Genomic DNA, 19,070 nt, shown 5'->3' with positions numbered 1-19,070 from the left:
CCCGGCGTTCCTTGCGCGCCTGGCCGGTGGCTCCGCGGCCTCCCTCCCTCCCTCCCTCCCTCGCTCTGCATGCGGGCCTCCAGAGCCGTTACTTCCGAAGAGCAGGCCTTGGCGGTTGGCGCGATCCTGGGTCTCGAGTAGCTCCGCCTGCCGGGTCCAAGGCCCCTCCGAAGAGGCAGGGCGCCCAGGCGCGTCCTCCTTCCCCCTTCTGCCGCCTTCTCTCCGGGAGGAGCCCCAAAACCCCCTCCATTTTGTCCAGGAATGAGAAACGTTCCTTTCCCCGAGAGCTTCTGCCTCCTTCTCTCCAGGGGGGATTCCAGCAGGCCCTCCGTTTTGGGCAGGGATAAGAAGCATTATATTGTTATGACTGAGTTTAGCTATTATTTGGGCATTTCATACATGTTTTGCGAGGCTAGTCCTCCATCGGGGCTGGGACCGGGCTGACTAGGCACCCGCCTTTCCGAGGATGTGGCCCACATTTCAGCCTTCTCTCCAGGAGTTCAAAAACGTCCTCCATTTTGAGCAGGACTCAGCAGCATGGGTTTACATTTTGTTCTTGTGTGGCTTCCAGTCATTTCTGACTTACAGTGACCCCAAGCCATACCTGTCATGGGGCTTTTTGGAGATTTGTTCTGAGGCTGAGAGAGTGTGACTTGCCCAAGGTGGGCTTCATGGCCAAGCATTGAACCCTAGTTTCCAGAGTTGTAGCCCCAACATGCAAACCACTACACATCACTAGCCCTCTAAATTTACATTTCTATGAGTGTTCTGAGCTTTTCTTTGGCCATGTGCTACATTTTCCTTTAAGATCTTACACTTTCTGGTGCCTTGTCCTCCTTGGCAATGAGGGCATCTGGTCACCCTGGGAGTGGGGCCCAGTGCAGGAGGAGCTGGTGCCATCGCTGGCCTGGTCTTTCTGCGGGAAGCAGTCCTGCCCCCACAAATCAGATTCCTCACCTCAAAGGAGGAAAAGGCACCACAAAATTTAGGACATCCAAGAAAAAATGGTAGAACATGACCAAATAAAAGCTTAAAAACACTCACATGTGTAAATTCATGCTTCTTCATGATGCTCAAAATGGAGGACATTTGGAATTCCTCCTGGACAGAAGGGTGAGATGTAGGACAAGCCCTGGAAAAGGAGGATCCATGGTTGCCCTGCCCAGTGGGGCCAAAAGGGTGCCTTTGCCAGAGTGACCACATGTCCTAACTGCAAGGCACCACAAATGTAGCGCAGTCAAGTAAAATGAAGGATATTGCCCAATAAAAGCTAAAAACAGTCCTACGAATATAAATTAACGCTTACTCATGCTCCAAATGGACATTTTGGGATTCTTCCCCAACAGAAGGCTGAAATGGAGAACATGTCCTGATTAGCCCAGCACCAAAAGAGTAGGTGACCAAAGAGAGCAGCCAGCTACTGACCATAACAAACTCTGCTGGCCAGTGGCTTGCAAACACTGAGGCAGGAGGAGAGTAACGGATGTGGTCCCTTGGAGAAGGAGCAGCACATTTCTTGCAGTGTCCCTCATTGCTCACAAAGACACTAGAATATCGCTGCTTGCTCTGTACACTGCAGGCCTTGCCAGAAAACAGGTGAGCAAGCGGTGGTGGCAAAAGCATGTGCTGCTTCTTGCAGCTGTCTCCCGCAGCTACCTGCGGCCTCCTCCTTGGTGAGCAAAGGATAGCAGGGAGAGAACAAGAACTGTTGTTCCCTCTCCAGGTGGAAGAGACAGGCCCAGCATCTTCTCCTTTGGTTTTGAATTGGCAGGATTGGACCCTCAGGCAGGACTTAGTTCAGTCCTCTTGAGGGAACTCATTGCAAGTTTTTCAGACTTATGGCAATCCTAAAGCCAACCTATCAGACTTTTCTTGGAAAGATTGTTCAGAGGATTGTCGTTGCTTTCCCTTGAGGCTGAGAGACTGTGGCCTGCCCAAGTGGGGTCTCATGGTAAACTGGGAATCAAAACCTGGTCCATTGTGCAACATTCAAACCACTATACATGCTGGTTCATTCACTGCAGTCACCTGTTGCTAAGTAACCCCCAAAGCCTGAATCTCCTCCCTTTCCCACTAAGTAACCCCATCTGTAAACTGGCACTCTGTGGACTGAGTTCCACTTCTCTTCCCATGTCATACATAGAGTTTGAAAGAGTCCTACTTCCCATGCTACATAGTCTGCAACACTGTGGTCAAATGATAAGCATCTTAAGGCTGAAATTCTATCCCTGTTTACTTGGAAAGAAACCCTAGCAAATTCAAAGGAAACCTGCTTTCAAGTTAGCATCCATGAGACCAGATTATAAAAATGAGTGCCTGAAAAACTTTGCCTCCTTCACATAAACCATGTAGGTCTTACAAACTGCAAGTCTTACTAACTGATTCCTGTACCTATTGTTTCCTGTGTATGAGCAACTGGAGCAGATCTGGAAGCTAATTTCTGTCCTGGGACTCTGAAGTCTACATGGATTTCCAAAATAGAGCAGGAAATTGCCAGAAGTAAGACTTCTCGTTTTGAAAAATAAGCACTTTAAAAAAATACTAAACAGCATGGTGGGGCTTTGCAATCTATTTAGTTAAGTCAATTGATTCTTCAGGAAGAGGAGAAACAATTCACCTTTGGAGGAGGGCTAGAAAAAGGATAAGCTGTGGCTGGAAGGGATGAAGGCTACAAAAACAGCCTTGGCAGGCTGTCCCACCCACACTGACTCAATAGTATACAGAATATGGTGCAGCTCTTTAGTCAATTATAATATACTTTTATCCACAGATAAATCCTATACAGCATGCTCAAGCAATCTGATGTGGAGAACTGGCACCATATTTGCACTTGCTGACTACAATTGTTTCTTTCTTGAAACTCACCAGAAACTGAGCTGATGGTTCAGGAACCACCACTGTAACACTGCCATATACAGTGACCAGAGCTCATATGATTTCAGCTGTCTGTCACCCCCCCCCCCCCACTGCCCAACCAAGGGAACTCTGTGAGGGATAACTGTAATAAAAGGCACTTTGCAAAAAGATCTCTGAATTGTGCACCTTGCTAACACTTCTAAGCACAAACACCCAAATAGGTGGGAAAGGGGACTGCCAAACACTCCACTACAGCCATGAGAACCTGTTTCACTGGAGGTAGGACACAGTGTCTCTATAGCCTCTGAGAGGCAGTGGGACGTATACGCCCCAACAGTGGAGGCTGAACACTTACTGAAAACTCCTCATTTCCTCTCACACAGGCTTACATTAAAATTTGGGACTATGTGCTCCAGCTGCTGAATGCTACATTTTCTTGCCATCTCTTTCTCCCCTAGTAAAGGACACATATCCTGTTCTATAAAGATCAGGAATGAGGCTCACTAACTGATCAGTCGTAGTAACCAGGACACTTAACTTTCTCTGGGGGTTTACTAATTTGCTAGCTCTCCCCAGGCACCAATCCTGCATAGTAGCCTTTGCCTTACAAGTTCTAGGCCAAATGCAGTGTGTTAAAGGTTTCAATTTAGCCACAAGATATTTCTAGCTTTTTACGACAAAGTTTCACTCACACAAAACGCCAGGAACTAAATAGTATGAACATTTATATGTAAGACAGTCTATCAGATAAGTCATTCCTGTGCTGTGAATACATACACAACACTCAAATCTTATCTTATTACTGCCATCTTCATAAGCTGTGGTAGCACTAGAGTTCAGTATTTTTAATATTGACTAAAACTATGCAACATGTAAACATTTCCCCCAGCAGTCTCTAATTGGTGGGTTGCAGAAGTATTTTCAGAAATGCTAGAGGCATAACTATTGCTTATTCACCCCTGTTATATTTTCTTTTATAATATTTTACCCTTTCACTCCAGGACTGAGAAAGTACATGATTTCACAACTGTTCTAACTTGCCTTATCTCAGAACAAGCAAGAGGTAAGGGCTGAAGGAGACTGGTGGCTTGGAATGGCCTCTGGCCACTCCAGCCCCAGACTGTGGCGATCGGATGTCACGGTCCCAAAGCTGGCCACTGAACAGGCTGCCAGCAAGAAGTAGCTTTTTAACACTCCTTTTCTGACCGGCTTCAGGTTGCCTTAGGCGGTTGTGGAGCAGCTTCTGGCCAATCCAGGGCTTGTGTTATCTGCCCGCCACACCCCTGAAGCATCCAAAAGCCGTTCTTTTTTGCCCATGTGTTTTGGGTCTCAGTTGTTCAGATTTTATAGGATAGTTCTTTGAGGGCGATAAAATAAAAAATATCTAGTGACCATTTAATAAAATTATGAAAAGGTTTCTTATAACAGTGCAAAAGGTCTGGGACTGAAGAGCATTACAAACAAGTTTTAAAAATTAAATCATGAAGATGACTAAACCTCAGCATACTGAATGCAAAGTCATTCCCACTGAAATCCATGATATTTACTGTCAAGTAAAAACTTAGTAACAGGATAGCAATATAAATGAAGTGTATTTATAGATCAATTATTGCTTCACATTTTATTGCAAGAGTAGGGAACTTGTAATTCTCCAGAAGTTGCGTTTCAATTCCCAGGTTGGTCAGTATTTCAAGGATAATGTAGTTGGTTGATAGTTTCTTCACGTTTGCTTTAGTGAAAAAAAATGAAAGAATTTTATACCCAATAACCTTATTTCTGTTCTCCTTTACCAGATTTTCTTCTTAGTATTCTTAGAATGTTAATTTGTTGCCACTATAGTTAATACATAATACAGGATAGTTAATACTGTTGAAGTGGTTACTTTATCATTTGGTTATCTTTATGGGGAAAAGGTGTAATCAACCTGTGAACAATAATGACATTTTTACTTTATGCAAGTATTAGATTACAGAACTAAAGCAATAACATGCATTGTATTCCATTTGCCATGCCAAATTATATTCCTAATTGACATAAAATAGCATGGATTTCAGTATTTAGAAGTTGAAAGTTATAATTGCAGACCTATTCTAATGAAAAAGAGCTATGAAAAGAGATTCTTCTTAACATAGATAGATTCTGCATCAGTTCCATATACAAGACATGATCCTAAGACATCTAGACTATTAACAGATAGTGTTGGATTTGAAATTAAATTTGTGATTTCCATGCGGTCTTTGGTAGGATCGTTGCTTAACCATGTACTTATTACAGACTGCGGCAGAAATGTAGTACTTCTTCCACCTAAAAACAAAACACAAAAATAGTTATCTTCACAAATGACAAGTGCATATTCTGCATATTAAATATGATAGTTAAAATAAACACATGTAATTTATAATCAACATCATATACAGTGGTACCTCGGGATACGAAATACCCAGGTTACGAAATTTCCGGGATACGAAAAAATCCCATTGGAAATCATTGTTCCGGGTTACGAATGTTGTTTCGGGTTACGAAAAAAATTTTTGGTGCTTTTCGGCGCTTTTTCGCACGAAACGCGGCTTTTCCCCATTAGCGCCTATGGCAATTCGGCTTACGAAGGCTTTTCGGGTTACGAAAGCGGCCGCGGAACGAATTAATTTCGTAACCCGAGGGAGCAGTGTAGTTAACACAGCAAATATTTAGCTTTGTCCTAATGCAGTGATGGCGAACTTATGGCACGCGTGCCAGAGGTGGCACTCAGAGCCCTCTCTGTGGGCACACATGCTGCCACCCTAGCACAGAGTTTGCCAGAGTTTCTTACTAGAAAGCCAGAGAGACGTGGCACTTTGCAATAAATAAGTGGGGTCTGGGTTGCAGTTTGGGCACTCAGTCTGTAAAAGACTCACCATCACTGTCCTAATGTGACCAAAATAGTCTATGCTTTCTATATCTCCAGAACCTTTAAACAGTGGTTTTTGTTGCTTCCTGTGAAGCTAGTGCAACAGTAAATATTTAAATTTGAAATAGGTATAATTTCTTTGTTGTTCTCCCCTGCAAATACAGGTGGATTCAATGTTTTGAATTTAAAATATAGATTATTGTTGTGCGCTTTCAAGTCATTTCCAGCTTATGGCAACCCAACTTATAATGGAATTTTCTTGGCAAAATTTGTTCAGAGGGGGTTTCCCACTGTCTTCCTCTGAGGTTAAGAGTATGTGACTTGCCCAAGGTGATTCAATGGGTTTCTATGGCCAAGTGAGAATTTGAACCCTGATCTCCAGAGTCTCTAGGTCCAACACTCAAAGCATTACACCTTGCTGAAATATAGATTATACTAAGTTTTATTTCATATGTACTGGAGATGAGTCATGATGCTGAAAACCAACAAAACATACCAAGTTTAAAATTACTGTGGTAAAGAAAGATGACAGGGACTCTCTTGCCAATGCCATCATATATGCTTGTTCACTTACTTAAGAGGTTTGAAATTTACCTGTATGAAGATAAGATTTTCTTTCAGATACATCAATGGAAGCATCCCAGTGCCACAGAGTTCCATCCTCTGAACATGTGAACAGGTGATCAGGATTGGAAGGATGAAAGTGCACTTCCCACACTGAACAAATAAATATATTGCAAGCTTATTTTTGTAGTCTGTATACATATTATGTTTTAATGCACAGCTATTATTCAACCTTTTGTTGCCAGAGGATGCCAACATGTTTCCATCATCTCTCAAGATAATAAAATCCAGGAGGCCAGGATACAAGACACCTAACCTTTCTAGCTGAAACATTATCTTGCAATGAATGTGGAGTTTTTACCCTCTATAATGAATAAGACACAGTGCAGTCTTTGAAACTATTTTTGCAGTGTTCCAGGCTCCATAGACCACCCTTATTTTGCCCCCCCCCCACCCCCAGTGAATAATATCTCCTGGAAACTTCCAGGAATAGCAATTTACTTTTTAAGTAGATTGCCACATGCCTGCATCATTATATTGTTTAACATTAAATAATACAAAATTTCCAAAATCAGAAGTACACTATCAAACATCTTCAAGTCCTGCCCCCCTTTTTGGCAGAATTTGGCCCCTTACAGACAGACCAAAATAAAGCTGCTTCGGGTCACTTTGGAGGTATGCTGTTTAAATAATACATGCGTACTAAGAGCCCGGAAGCCACACCAAAGCCACAATCTAGTCCTAAGGACTTGTGCACAGCTTTGGTGCAGCTTCCGGACTCTTAAGACACATGCATCATGTAAACAGCATACCTCCAAAGTGACCCGAAGCAGCTTTATTTTGGCTGTCTGTATAGGGCCTTTGTGTTCCCAGGACAGAAATTGCCTCCCAGACCAGACCAGATCAGTTCACCCAACCCTATTCTATATATTGTCACGGGTCCCCTTGGAATCATTAATGCTTTATTTTCCATTGCTTAATTCAAACAAGTCACTTATCAGTTGTCTACTGATAGACTATTTTTATAAGTACTATACTGTAATCCTCCTGTCGTAGCCTTGATGGTCCCAAGCAGGAAAATAATAATTAATTTTCATAAATGTAGAAACTATCCACTGCAGAGCTACCCCACTGTCTTGTGAACCTTTGTTTTTAAGACTGTTGATTTGTCTTCAGCATCCTCAAGAAGCATGTCTTTTTCGGTGGCAAGACACTGACATAGGCAGTATCTTCCAAGGGCAAATACAGTGCCTGACTAGCTATTACAGTTGGCCCATTCTTGTACTTCTAAATTCCTGGGTAAGTCCTTTCTCACACAAGCAAAGGTTGTGTCCACACTGCAGAAATAAAGCAGTTTGACAACATTTTAACAACCATGATTTGATCCTACAGAATCCTGGAATTGTAGTGTGGTGAGGCACCAGAGCGCTCCCACAGCCCAGGCTGAACACCTCACCAAACTACAAATCCAGGGATTCCACGGGATGGAACCATAACAGTTAAAGTGGTGTCAAACTGCTTTATTTCTGTAGCGTGAAAGACTAAAAAGTGTCTGGACTGATCTCTAGAAGGCTTCCAGCTCAGCTTCTCTTCTATTATGACAGGATGGTTTTATATGGGGTGTGTGTTTTAGTTATGTTTTAACTTTTTGTAAGTTTTTATGCTAATTTTATACTATTTACCTGATATGCTCGACTATAAGTCAACCTTATGTATAAGTCAAGGGAAGGTTTTGGGGTCAAAATTGTGGATTTTGATAAGACCCATGGATAAGTCCAGGGTAAAACTTAGGGCCATGTAACAAAGGATCTAAAGGATGAAGCAAAGGAAAACAACTCCAAAAAACTGAACAAAATTCCAACAGGCGTAACTGTTTGTGCTCATCCTAAAAGCTGGATGGGTAAGAGAACAGAGCGGGGTCACTGCTTCCAGGACAGATTATACTCTTGCCTTTCACCAGGGGATGGCACCTTTTAAAAAAATAAGAGTCAGAATACAGTACTAACACTGACCCATGGATGAGTTGACTCTGGTTTTTGTGGTCAATTTTTTGACTTAAATTTCTAGACTTATACATGAGGATATACAGTAATTAGATTATTTTAACTGTTTTAAAATCCTTACTGTAAGTTTTAAAAATGTTTTTTATGTTGTGAGCTGCCTTTGGTCCCATTTTGGGAGAAAGGTGGCATAAAAATGAAATAAATAAATACATAAAATAAATACCACTGAACACGCACATATAGAGTGTTAATTGGGAATACAGAAGGCAAGTGCAGACTACCTAAATGTCTCCATACACATATGCCAAGGAGTAAAGAAAGGGGACTTTACTGAACACTATGGGGATTTTTCTTGCACACATGGAGCATTTTACATGAAGTGGTTATGTCATCAAGGACTAAAGAGTTGCATCTGTTTAATTACTTACATTCTGCTTCATGAGCATTTAGCAAGGAAACTGGCATGCTGCCTTGTCTCACATCCCAGATACTCAACATTCCATCTTGGCTACCTGTGGCTACAATGTGCTGTTGACTGGGATGCCTATCCACGCAGTGTAGTGGAATTCTTTCCCCTGTTCTGCAAGAAGAGAGCAAGACATATTATGATGAAAAATCAACAAGGACAGTAGTCAAACTCCTAACTGATCAAAATGTCACATAGTTATAGTGTGAAACCTGGCTTTAACAGTGCTTATTAACTCAGAATGAAGTGCTTACAATGAAAATATTTGTGAAGGTTCGTTTCCTTGCTGTCTGAAATCCCATATTTTTAGCTGACCAATAGAATTTACTGTCAGGATTTCTGTTGTGCGGAGTCGAGTCACTGCATGGAGTGTACTGCTGTCAGCATTGTCTGAGGAATTAGAAGAGACACTCATATTAGTCAATTTTATTTAAAGTATTTAACTTTTTACAGTGCTATTTTTAGAATGTTCGAAACAGTGCAGTGAGAAAACTTAAGAACAATTCAAAGATACAGCTGTATTAGCCTGGAATATCAGTATGCAAAGAGATCTTGTAGCACCTTTGAGATTAACTGTGTAGAAGACATTGTAGCATAAGCTTTCATAAACTTGGTCTACTTTCTCTAACAAGCAATTATAAAGTTCTACTAGCTGATTAAATGTCCTTTATAATATGAAAACAACTACTTCAGTACACTCTTACAGTATATCCTTGAGCACCATTCTTGTGTCTCCAACACTTCTTACACCAAGAACATACTGTACAACTTTTTAGTACAACAGAAAGATGAGTGCAAACAGCCCAGTTAGATAGAAACTGCAAAAACACAAAAAACAAAAACAAAATACAATGAAATTCCTATCATTGATTATTTGTGCTATGTCTAATACAAGGCCTTCTTTTTCAGAAACTAAGGGGCAAAACAGATCAGCAATAAAAGCCGGCTGGGGGGGGCGTGGGACTGCCCGCTGACCACCTTAACTCCACCCCCAATCCAGAGTCATGCTGCCTGCACACCTGCCCAGACAGTGGGCAGCATGGGAACGCTCCTGCGGTGCAGTGATTAGACACCGCAGGAGTGGAGAAGAGCTGCAGCGGTGAAAGGGGAGCCCTTTCCCCAGTGCAAAAAGGAATGGCTTTTTGTCGGTACTTTTTGCGCTGAGAAAAGGCCAGATCAGGGTCACGGTGTCCGATTGCCACAGTCCTGATCCGGTGCACAAAGGAGCGGAGTGACATCACCCCTTTAGGGCCATCTGTTTTCAGCCTAAATGTATTTTTAATTCAAAGATAGACTTTTTAATCTGGGTGGGGAAAAAATACCAAGACACTTTTGGAGGATGTACTGAAGAGCCAGAGTGGCATAGCAGTTTAAGCACTGGATCATGACTCTGGAGACAGATACAAATCCCCACTTGCCCATGGAAACCCACTGGGGGACCTTGGGAAAGTTACACTCAGCCTCAGAAAACCTTTTGATCAGTTTGATTTAAGAGTTACCAATAGTTGGAAACAATGTGGGGGCACACAACACCATTCAAGAAGTATTCAATAAATAAGACGGATACTAACAACTATGGCAAATCAAGTCTTTCTATTCCAAAGTCAAAACATTTTGCTCCTAGAATTTGTATACTGAGAACAGAATGCTTACATAAACATTAGAAATAGATACTTGTTAAAAGTTATGACTGTTGAGATGTTATTAAATGACAAACTTTTGGAATTCTGTCAATAATAATGATTTTGTCATCTAGTGCTCTGCTTATTGAAACCAATAGCTAAAATGTCTTACAAATCATTAAAAAATACTGTCTATGGCCTGTTACAGACTGCCAAAATAAAGCTGCTTCGGGTCTCTTTGGAGGTATGCTATTTAAATGATGCCTGGGTCCTAAGAGTCCGGAGGTCGCGCCAAAGCCACACTCCATTCCTAAGCACTGGAGTGCAGCTTCCGGATTCTTAGGGTGCATGCATCATTTAAACAGCATACCTCCAAAGAGACCCCAAGCAGCTTTATTTTGGCAGTCTGTAACAGGCCTATATTAAAGAAAAGGCCTGAGTTTGTATGTGAGCTTTGAGCCAGCTAATTTATAACAACTGATAATAAGATGCAGCCAGCCTCACAGAAATTTATACAGTGAATCAAGCATGGCTTCCATAAAAAGGCAAAAATATTAATTGCTCCAAAAGCAGCTAACATATAAGGAGAAAGATTCCCAGGCAGAGAGGAGCAGTGAAACCTCCCTGTAAGTATAATGTAAATAACCTGCTTGCAAGTTCTGTATAATAAGAATGAGTGCTGCTATTCAAAGCTGGTCATAGCTCATAGGGAGCCATGCCAGAAGCAGCTAGTTTACTGCAGCCCTCAGGATGGGTGAGAATATTTTATTTACATAATAAAATAATGGACAAACAGATTGAGCCTCTACCTAGCATTATGTAACTGCATAAGCTACTTATTTTCCTTAATAAAGATATATAAAACTATAAAGCTGCACAATTATTCTACTCTCATATACATTTTGAAAATTCAAAATTCAAGTTTAAGAGAATATTAAGGGGAATAGCAATGTTGATTTATCTATTAGACAATACTGTTTACAACCTTGGGAACTCAGGTCACCAAGATGGTATCTCTAAAGAACTTTAGTTAGATACAGTTTACAGACATATGGCAAAGACTCTTCAGTACAACAGAGACGGGGTGAGAGAACCGTACCTGCTTCACTATGTTCAAAACAACATAGTTAATTTTCACATTATTGATCCCACTTAAATTCACTTGAAAATAGGATTAATATATTGGTACACTACCCAGGCCAAATACAAATTATTTCACTGTTATCCTGAGTTTAAGGGGTTCTGCATTGAGGTTTTCAATGGCAGGTTGATATAGTAGCTTAGGACTTGAGTACAAGGGTCTTAGCTGCCTACCTACAGTACGCACAGCTTCCTTCCGGTCAGTTGTGAACACATTTATCCTTCCATCTTCACCAACTGTAAAAATTTCAGGGCTGTTACAGATAATCCCAGTGCAGGGTGCATTTCCACAAGATTGATCATAGAAATGTGCATTTTCCCACTTCTGGCTTACAGAAAGAGTCTGGGGGGAAAAAAGGGAAAATAATGCAAATAGCCAGCCTATGTAGGAAAATGTAATGGCTGAGACTTAGAAGAGAAAGATCACAAGAGAGTCATGAACCTTGAAGTTAGAACTATTCAGGCACTAAAGGTTGTCTGAGGTGGGGAGGGATCTTCCCCTCCTGAATTTGGAGAAGATGTGGGATTTTCTGAGAGCTGCCAAAATGAGGCCATACTTTACCTATCCCTGCTATACAAATAGGTTTGTAGCTGGTATATCAGCCTAAGCTGGTAAAGGCTGACTTGTGAACAAATACCTGTATCCTGAATGGTAAAGATATATAGATCTACAAGCACCTGTAAGTTACCAGGGTGACCCTTTAGAAGAGCAACAAGTTGAACACCTGAACAGACAGGCCAGAAACAGTACCTCACTGAACTCAAATACTGGCCCTAATTCAGTCCTGCAGCTAGTCACTGATTAAATACACCCAATGACTATTCTTGCTTTGATGAAAAAGAACACAGAACTGCATGCTGTCAGCATGCTGATGACACTGAAATCTAAATTTCTAGATAGTCATTCAACAGTTTCACAGAGTCGTTGCTTAATCTCAGAAGCTAAGTACAGTTGGGAATGATTAGTACTTGAACGGAGGCCAGCAGGGATCTCTAGATAGGGCTAGGAGAAAAACCTAGCTAGAGAGCTGCTGCTACCTAGTGTTCACAATACTGGGCTAGATCTACCAATTTATTTGACTCAGTATAAAGCAGCGTTCTATGTCTCCATGCATGGGAAAGAAAATGAAGCCCAGAAGAACCTCAATACATAAATGAAATGTAGCTGAGAAGAAATCTCTCAGTCCCTCCTTTAGGAAATGGCCTTTTAAGTAGGAGCAGAACTACCTACAATATGCATCTCCCATATCCAACCTCTCCAAAAAGATAACATGGCCAATGGCAATGAAAACTACTGGGAGATCCAGAAGAATCAATGGGGTCACATTGCTTTCATCTCTCTCCCAGCACAAGTTATCTTACAGGAAGACCAAGGCAATTTCACCTCCCAAACCAAGCCTAACCCCCAACTGATCTAGAATGCCATCTAATCCCAGAGCATCTGGATCTGATCAACCACAGCTTACTTGACTACCCTGCCCACAAAGCAACTTCTTTCTGTCTTGTGCATTCTTGAAATTCTGAGAGCTCGGTAATTTTTTGGTACAAGAGTCAGAATAGTTGAAAGCATATATTATCTATTTACCTGATTATTTTGATGATGACGGAAAATGGTCACACTTCCAGTGGATGAAGCAGCCACAATTCTCTCCTGATCCAAAAACTAAGGAGAAAACATTTAGATACAAACCCATATTTGATAAAGTATCAAACAGAACCAGTATCCCATTTATAAGTTTCCCAAACTGCAGACGGTTCCTTTTCTATTGTGACACTTGCAACTTCCTTGATACCAATTACACACAGCTTGCAAAGCTTTAAAGTCATTTTATAGCCTTTTACCTGCATATCCATAACATCACCATTATGTTGAATATCACATAGAAGATGCGGTTCTGCATGATATTCTCCATTTGCGCTCAAAGTTCCGAAGTCTCCAACAGACCAAATGGAAACCTTATTTTCCTGTAAGATTACAAAAAAAGTACTAGCATAAGGAAATAATATTTGCATATGAACCTGTTCATCAGTTTGCAGTCTATTTTAACATGATCAGTTATACTACCATTTTAAGAAGCCAAGATAATCATAATCAATAAATCTAAAGAGGATTGTTTTGAATGTATGTTTGGAATGGTACATTTGGCATGTAACACTCAGGTAACTACCAAAAATATACACTGAACTGCTGGATTTGTTCTCTTATTCACAGAACGGTCACTGCATTGTCAATATACTATTTTCTAGGATTTTTTGTGTGTGCAAAAACCTATTGGGGCAATGAGATACCATGAGATGTATTCATCTACCATATTTTGGAATAATAATAATAATAATAATAATAATAATAATAATAATAATTGTTATTTATATTCCGCTCAATCTCAGGGAATCCAAGTGGATTACAGCAATAAAATATGGTACAATTAAAAGAGATAAGATTAAAAATTCCAAAATCTCCCACCCTCCCCCTCACATAAAGACATTATCAAGTCCTAAAAAGAGATTAAACTGAAAAAGAGTTAAAACATTAATATACAATACACTAAAATGAGATAAAAAATTCAAGCGGAGTCCGGGTAGGGTACACAAAGATAAGAGATGAAAGGGGAAAGGGGGGACAGGTAAGCAGGGGTGGTCTAGTCTGGAAAGGCCTGCCGGAAGAGATCCGTCTTAATAGCCTTCTTGAAGGTATCCAAGGTGGTGATCTGACGGATCTCGTCCAGCCATTCGTTCCAGAGTCTAGGAGCGGCTGATGAAAAGGATCTCTGGGACACAGCAGTAAGTCTAGTCCTCTTAGGTTGGAGCAGATTCTTTCCAGTAGAATGAAAAGTGCAGGGTGGATTATATGGGAGAAGGTGCTCCCGCAAGAAGCCAGGGCCCAAGCCATGTAGGGCTTTAAAGGTTAAAACCAACACTTTGTATCTTGCCCGGAAGCTAACAGGAGGGATTTTAAAACTGGTGTGATGTGGGCAGATCTGGGTGTGCCAGTAACCGACCTGGCTGCCATATTCTGTACTAGCTGAAGTTTCCAAACTTGACACAAGGGTAGCCCCATGGAGAGCGCACTATGTTCCAAAACAGCAAACGGGTCCTTGATCAGATCAAGTCTGAAATCTCCCTGGAAGCCAAAATTATCATGTTGAGGCTGTTATATTTTGGCCACATCAAGAGAAGGCATGATCCACTGGAAAAGACAATAATGCTAAGAAAGGTAGAAGAAAGAGAGGAAGACCAAACACTAGATAGTTAGATTCAATCAGAGTGGTGGCAAGTACGAATTTACAGCATTTAAGGCAGCGTGGTGTAGCTAGTGGTTTGAATGTTTGACTCTGGAGATCAGTGTTTGAATCCTAGCTTGGGCATGGAAACCCAGTGGGTTACCTTGGGCAAGTCACACTCTCTCAGCTTCAGAGGACAGCAATGGCTAGAATACAGAGGCACAGGACAAACAGAACAGTGGAAGACAAGGGAGTCTTGGAGGTGTCTTATCTGCAGGGTCACCATGAGTCTGGCAAGGGCAGTTAACAACAACACGCAGCCTCCATAGCTCAGCCATTTGTCATATAAATGTTCCTAGTTTCCCTCCAACGTTTAAAGGCCCAGGACAGGTATTTTACAAGGAGCACATAAAGGCAGAGCACCCACTCAAGTGGCCTTCTACCTGGCCCTTGACTCCCGCTCCAAACTAGGACATTGTGGGGTTTGGCTTTGTTTAAAAACAACAACAACAACCCTAAAATATGGGGACTAAGATGTCCAGGTGAGAGCAAGCATAGAGCAGTGGTTTGAAATTCACCATGGCAGTTAAAGGGGTGTCAAACGGCATTGTTTTTAGTGTAGATACCCCCGCATAAGACTCTTGAGGTCACACTCTCTCAGCCTCAGAGGGCGGCAAGGGCAAAACGCCCTCTGAATAAAACCTGCCAAGAGAATACTTTTAAAGGGTCACAGAAGTCAGAAACCAAGAAGAAGAAATAATAGCCTTCTGTCTAGGAGGGACCCCATTATTTGGAGCAGGACTGAGAAGCATGGATCTTTCTCTCTAGGGGTGTTTGGAGCTTTCAGGGCTGCATCCACAGTGGAGGAATAATCCGGTTTGGCACCGCTTTGACTCTCTTCTGGCTCGAGGCTACGGAAAAACTCCCAGAATGCCATAGCCTTGAGCCAGGGCCGTCCTAACGCCCTCCATTCTGGGGCGCCTCCCTTCCAGGGGCAGGCAGACCGACCGACCTCGTTGTCCCAGGAGCCCGTGGCGAAGACCTCCGGGGGCTGGAGGGCGGCGGGCGGCAGGGGACGCCAGCGGGCCTTGCTGACCTTCTGCGAGACGTACTTGGCCAGCACCTCCTCCATGCTGCCGCCTTCCTTCCTTCCCGCCGAGCGACCAGGCGCAGGACACGCCTTCCCGGCGCAGCAGCCTCCGTTGGAGGGCCAGGGCCACGTGGGACGGCGCCCGGCCAGGAACAAAAGGCTACCGAGGAGGCTGACCCTGCCTAGGGTGGCTGTTGTGTGCCTTTCAGGCGAGAGGGCCTGCATCCACACTGGAGAAATAACCCGGTTTGGCAGCGCTTTAACTCTTTGTCTGGCTCTTTGCGATGGAATTCTGGGAGTTGGAGTTTGTTGTGGGTCTGGCTTCACTTGAAATCATAGGGTTGGAAGAGACCAGAAGTGCCATCCAGCCCAGCCCCATTCTGCCATGCAGGAACTCTCAGTCAAGGGTCATCCAGCCTCTGCTTAAAGACCTCCAAAGGAGGAGGCTCCTCCATTCTTCTAGAGAACATGTTCCACTGTCAGGGAGTTCCTCTCTCTTCCTGGAGCTTGCATCCTTTGCTCTGGGTCCTAGTCTCTGGAGCAGCAGAAAGCAAGCTTGCTCCCTCTTCAATATGACATCCCTTCAAATACTCATATCACCTCTTAACCTTCTCCAGGCTAAACATCCCAAGCTCCCTAAGTCTCAGCTCATAAGGCATGGTTTCCAAGCCCTTCGCCATTTTGGTAGCCCTCCTTTGGACACATGGCTCTGTTTCTCAGTCTCTTTTTTGAATTGTGGTGCCCCCAGACTTGTCCAAAGCCAAGTAATTACATTGCAAGTCATGTTCTTGTGGGCCTTCAAGGCGTTTCTAACTTTCGGCGACCCTAAGGTCACGGGGTTTTCTTGGCAAGACTGATTCAGAGGGGGTTTACCATGACCATCCTCTGAGGCTGAGATGGTGCGACTTGCCCACTGTCACCCAGTAGGTTTTCCATGGCTGAGCGGGGTTTCAAACCCTGGTCTGCAGAGCCATAGTCCAGCACTCAAAGAACCATGCCACAAGGGAGGAATTTCTCTTGATTTCAAATGAAAAGAAAGTGGGGCCAGAACGCATTCACATGAATTCACTAGTTCAGCAAGTTGCGTTTGAACTGACTTCCCATTGCCCGAAAAAAGCTTCCCATTGCCCAAAATTGCATGTGGCAGTCTATCACACAATAATGTGAAACCCCATGATTGCATTTGGATTGCCATTGGATTATACTTCCAGTCTCCCTTGTCTGATAAACTCCGATGTGTTGTTCCCTGCCTCAGTCCATGTGGAGAAGCAGGTGAGAAATGATGATGATGATGATGCTGTTGATAATTTCTTACCTATTTCTCCTTATAGATGGAGGCAGGAAGCAACTACAATTCACAGAAAAACAGTATCAGTTAAAAATGCATTGGTTAAAAGGGCAAATAAGGTTTATACATGTTAAAAACAACCCCATATTTAAAATGTTTAGCACTTAAAATTCACAGTTTTAAAAAAGATTGGCTCTTCTTGCAGGGTGAAATGGGTGTCCTCACTGCAAAGGAGGGCAAGGCACCACAAAATGTAGGACACGCAAGGCTGAAATGTAGGACATTGCCAAATAAAAGCTAAAAACACTCATAGAAATGTGAATATATGCTTCTTAGTCATGCTTATACTGGAGAACTTATTCCTCCTGGAGGACAAAAGGTTGAAATGTAGGACATGTCCTTGAACAGGCGGGCATCTGGTCACCCTGATCACATCCTTTTCCCTCGTGGACAAGTAGAGCAGCAGTCTTTTTGTGTTCCCCAAAAATTAGAATGACAGGCAATTCCAAAATGACAAGGACAGTTGTGGTAATGCAACCTGCACCACATCCTGGGATTCACAGGTTGCTAAAGGTTAGCAAAGCTTTCCACAAGGAGTTCTGTGGCATCTTGGAGATGAACTGGCTTATGATCTGAAAAACATACCCAGTTGGCCATATAGCCAAGTACAACAACGCCCACAAAACAGCAAAGCCTTTATTGAACCAACCAAAATGCACAGAACACATGTTGCAGGCTTTCCAAGTTCCACTGGCTCCTTCGCCAGGCAAAGACGAAGAAGCAGGAGGAGCTTTGAAAGCTTGCAACGTGTATTTTGGTTGGCCCAATAAAGGTTTATGATCTGTTTGTCTTCAAGATGCCACAGGATTCTCTAGTTTGTCGTTCACAGCCCTCAAGCTGATTTTTATTCAAGGCGACCCCATGAATGAGGGAGGCTTCTATCCCATTCACCAACAGCCCTGCTCAAGCCTTGCACACTCAGGGCTGTGGCTTCCTGGATTGAATCCACCCATCTGGGTAATGCAGTCTTCTTTTTTTCCTGCTGCCTTCTACCTTAATAAGCGTGATTGCCTTTTCTAGAGTCATGTTGTGAAAAAGTGACAGTTGTGTGACTGTTCCGTTCTCTACTCAGCCCCCTCTCTGCCCCTCAATGCCAGCCGAGCGAGCGCCCTGTCACTGCCTTTTATAGCCCCCGCCGCGCATGCGCACAAGGGCCGTGTGTGCCCCGCGCGGGCGCGCGCGCGTTGCTGCCTGCTGCCGGTGGCGGTTTAGATTTAGAATGTTGTCTAGGGGCGGCGGGAGGGGGAAGGAGGAGGAGGGGGAGGCGGCGCCTGTGTCGGCGCTGGAGGTTGTGTCCTTCCTGGGGAAACTCCTGTGCGCAGTCGCGGCGCTGAAGGCGGCTCTCTACCTGCTCCGCAGAGTCTGTCTAGCCATGGCCTGGAAGTCGGGAGGCGCCAGTCACTCCGAGCTCATCCACAACCTCCGCAGTGAGTGAAGGAGGAGGAAAGAGTGGAGGGAAGGAAAGAAGGGGGTGGGAGGGGGACTGGGAATGGGAGGGGGAGCGAGGGAGGGAGGGAGGGAGGGAGGGAGGGAGGAGGAGGAGGAGGAGGAGGCGGCAGAGGGGAGGGGCCAAGGCGCGCGCCCCCATTCATGTCGCGCGCAAGCGCAGGGGGTCCCAACCGTCGCTAGGGCCTGGAGGGAAGCCAACTGTCACTGAGCACGAACGGGAGGGGGAGAGGGAGGGGGAGAGGGAAGCCCCCCTCGTGCGCGCCAACTGCCCCAGGCTGTGGGACGCTGGGAACTGTAGTTTATTATGGCTCTCTCTCTGACAAGACAAGGCTCAACGTCTCACACAAAACACTACAGCTCCCAGAATGCCCCATTATTATTATTATTATTATTATTATTATTATTATTATTATTATTATTATTA

General features: G+C 43.4%; 2 protein-coding genes across 3 annotated transcripts in view; one reads left to right on the top strand and one right to left on the bottom strand.

The window, feature by feature from the left end:
- Window positions 1–4,230: 4,230 nt before the first annotated feature.
- NUP43 (nucleoporin 43) lies at window positions 4,231–18,238 on the bottom strand. 2 transcript variants are annotated; one of them, XM_042451534.1, is made up of 8 exons: window positions 18,191–18,238; window positions 13,381–13,503; window positions 13,124–13,201; window positions 11,713–11,881; window positions 9,031–9,166; window positions 8,739–8,890; window positions 6,338–6,460; window positions 4,231–5,160 (listed from the first exon to the last, which is right to left on the bottom strand). In XM_042451534.1, the coding sequence occupies exons 1-8, from the start codon at window positions 18,221–18,223 to the stop codon at window positions 4,961–4,963; spliced, it is 1,014 nt and encodes a 337-aa protein (XP_042307468.1). In that variant the 5' UTR covers window positions 18,224–18,238; the 3' UTR covers window positions 4,231–4,960. The 2 variants fall into 2 exon arrangements, with proteins under 2 accessions (XP_042307468.1, XP_042307459.1); XM_042451525.1 differs by lacking the exon at window positions 18,191–18,238 and adding an exon at window positions 15,772–15,943.
- Window positions 18,239–18,458: 220 nt separating this feature from the next.
- Window positions 18,459–19,070, top strand: part of PCMT1 (protein-L-isoaspartate (D-aspartate) O-methyltransferase) — a 138,154-nt gene continuing 137,542 nt past the window's right edge. The window contains exon 1 of the mRNA XM_042451560.1: window positions 18,459–18,624. Within this exon, the coding sequence (XP_042307494.1) occupies window positions 18,570–18,624 (55 nt within the window). The 5' untranslated portion in view covers window positions 18,459–18,569. The remainder of the gene's footprint in view (window positions 18,625–19,070) is intronic.

This window comes from Sceloporus undulatus, chromosome 1 (assembly GCF_019175285.1).
Source record: "Sceloporus undulatus isolate JIND9_A2432 ecotype Alabama chromosome 1, SceUnd_v1.1, whole genome shotgun sequence".
Classification (NCBI taxonomy): Eukaryota; Metazoa; Chordata; class Lepidosauria; order Squamata; family Phrynosomatidae; genus Sceloporus; species Sceloporus undulatus.
The sequence above is the reverse complement of the archived record's forward strand: the minus strand, read 5'-3'. Positions and strand labels throughout refer to the sequence as shown.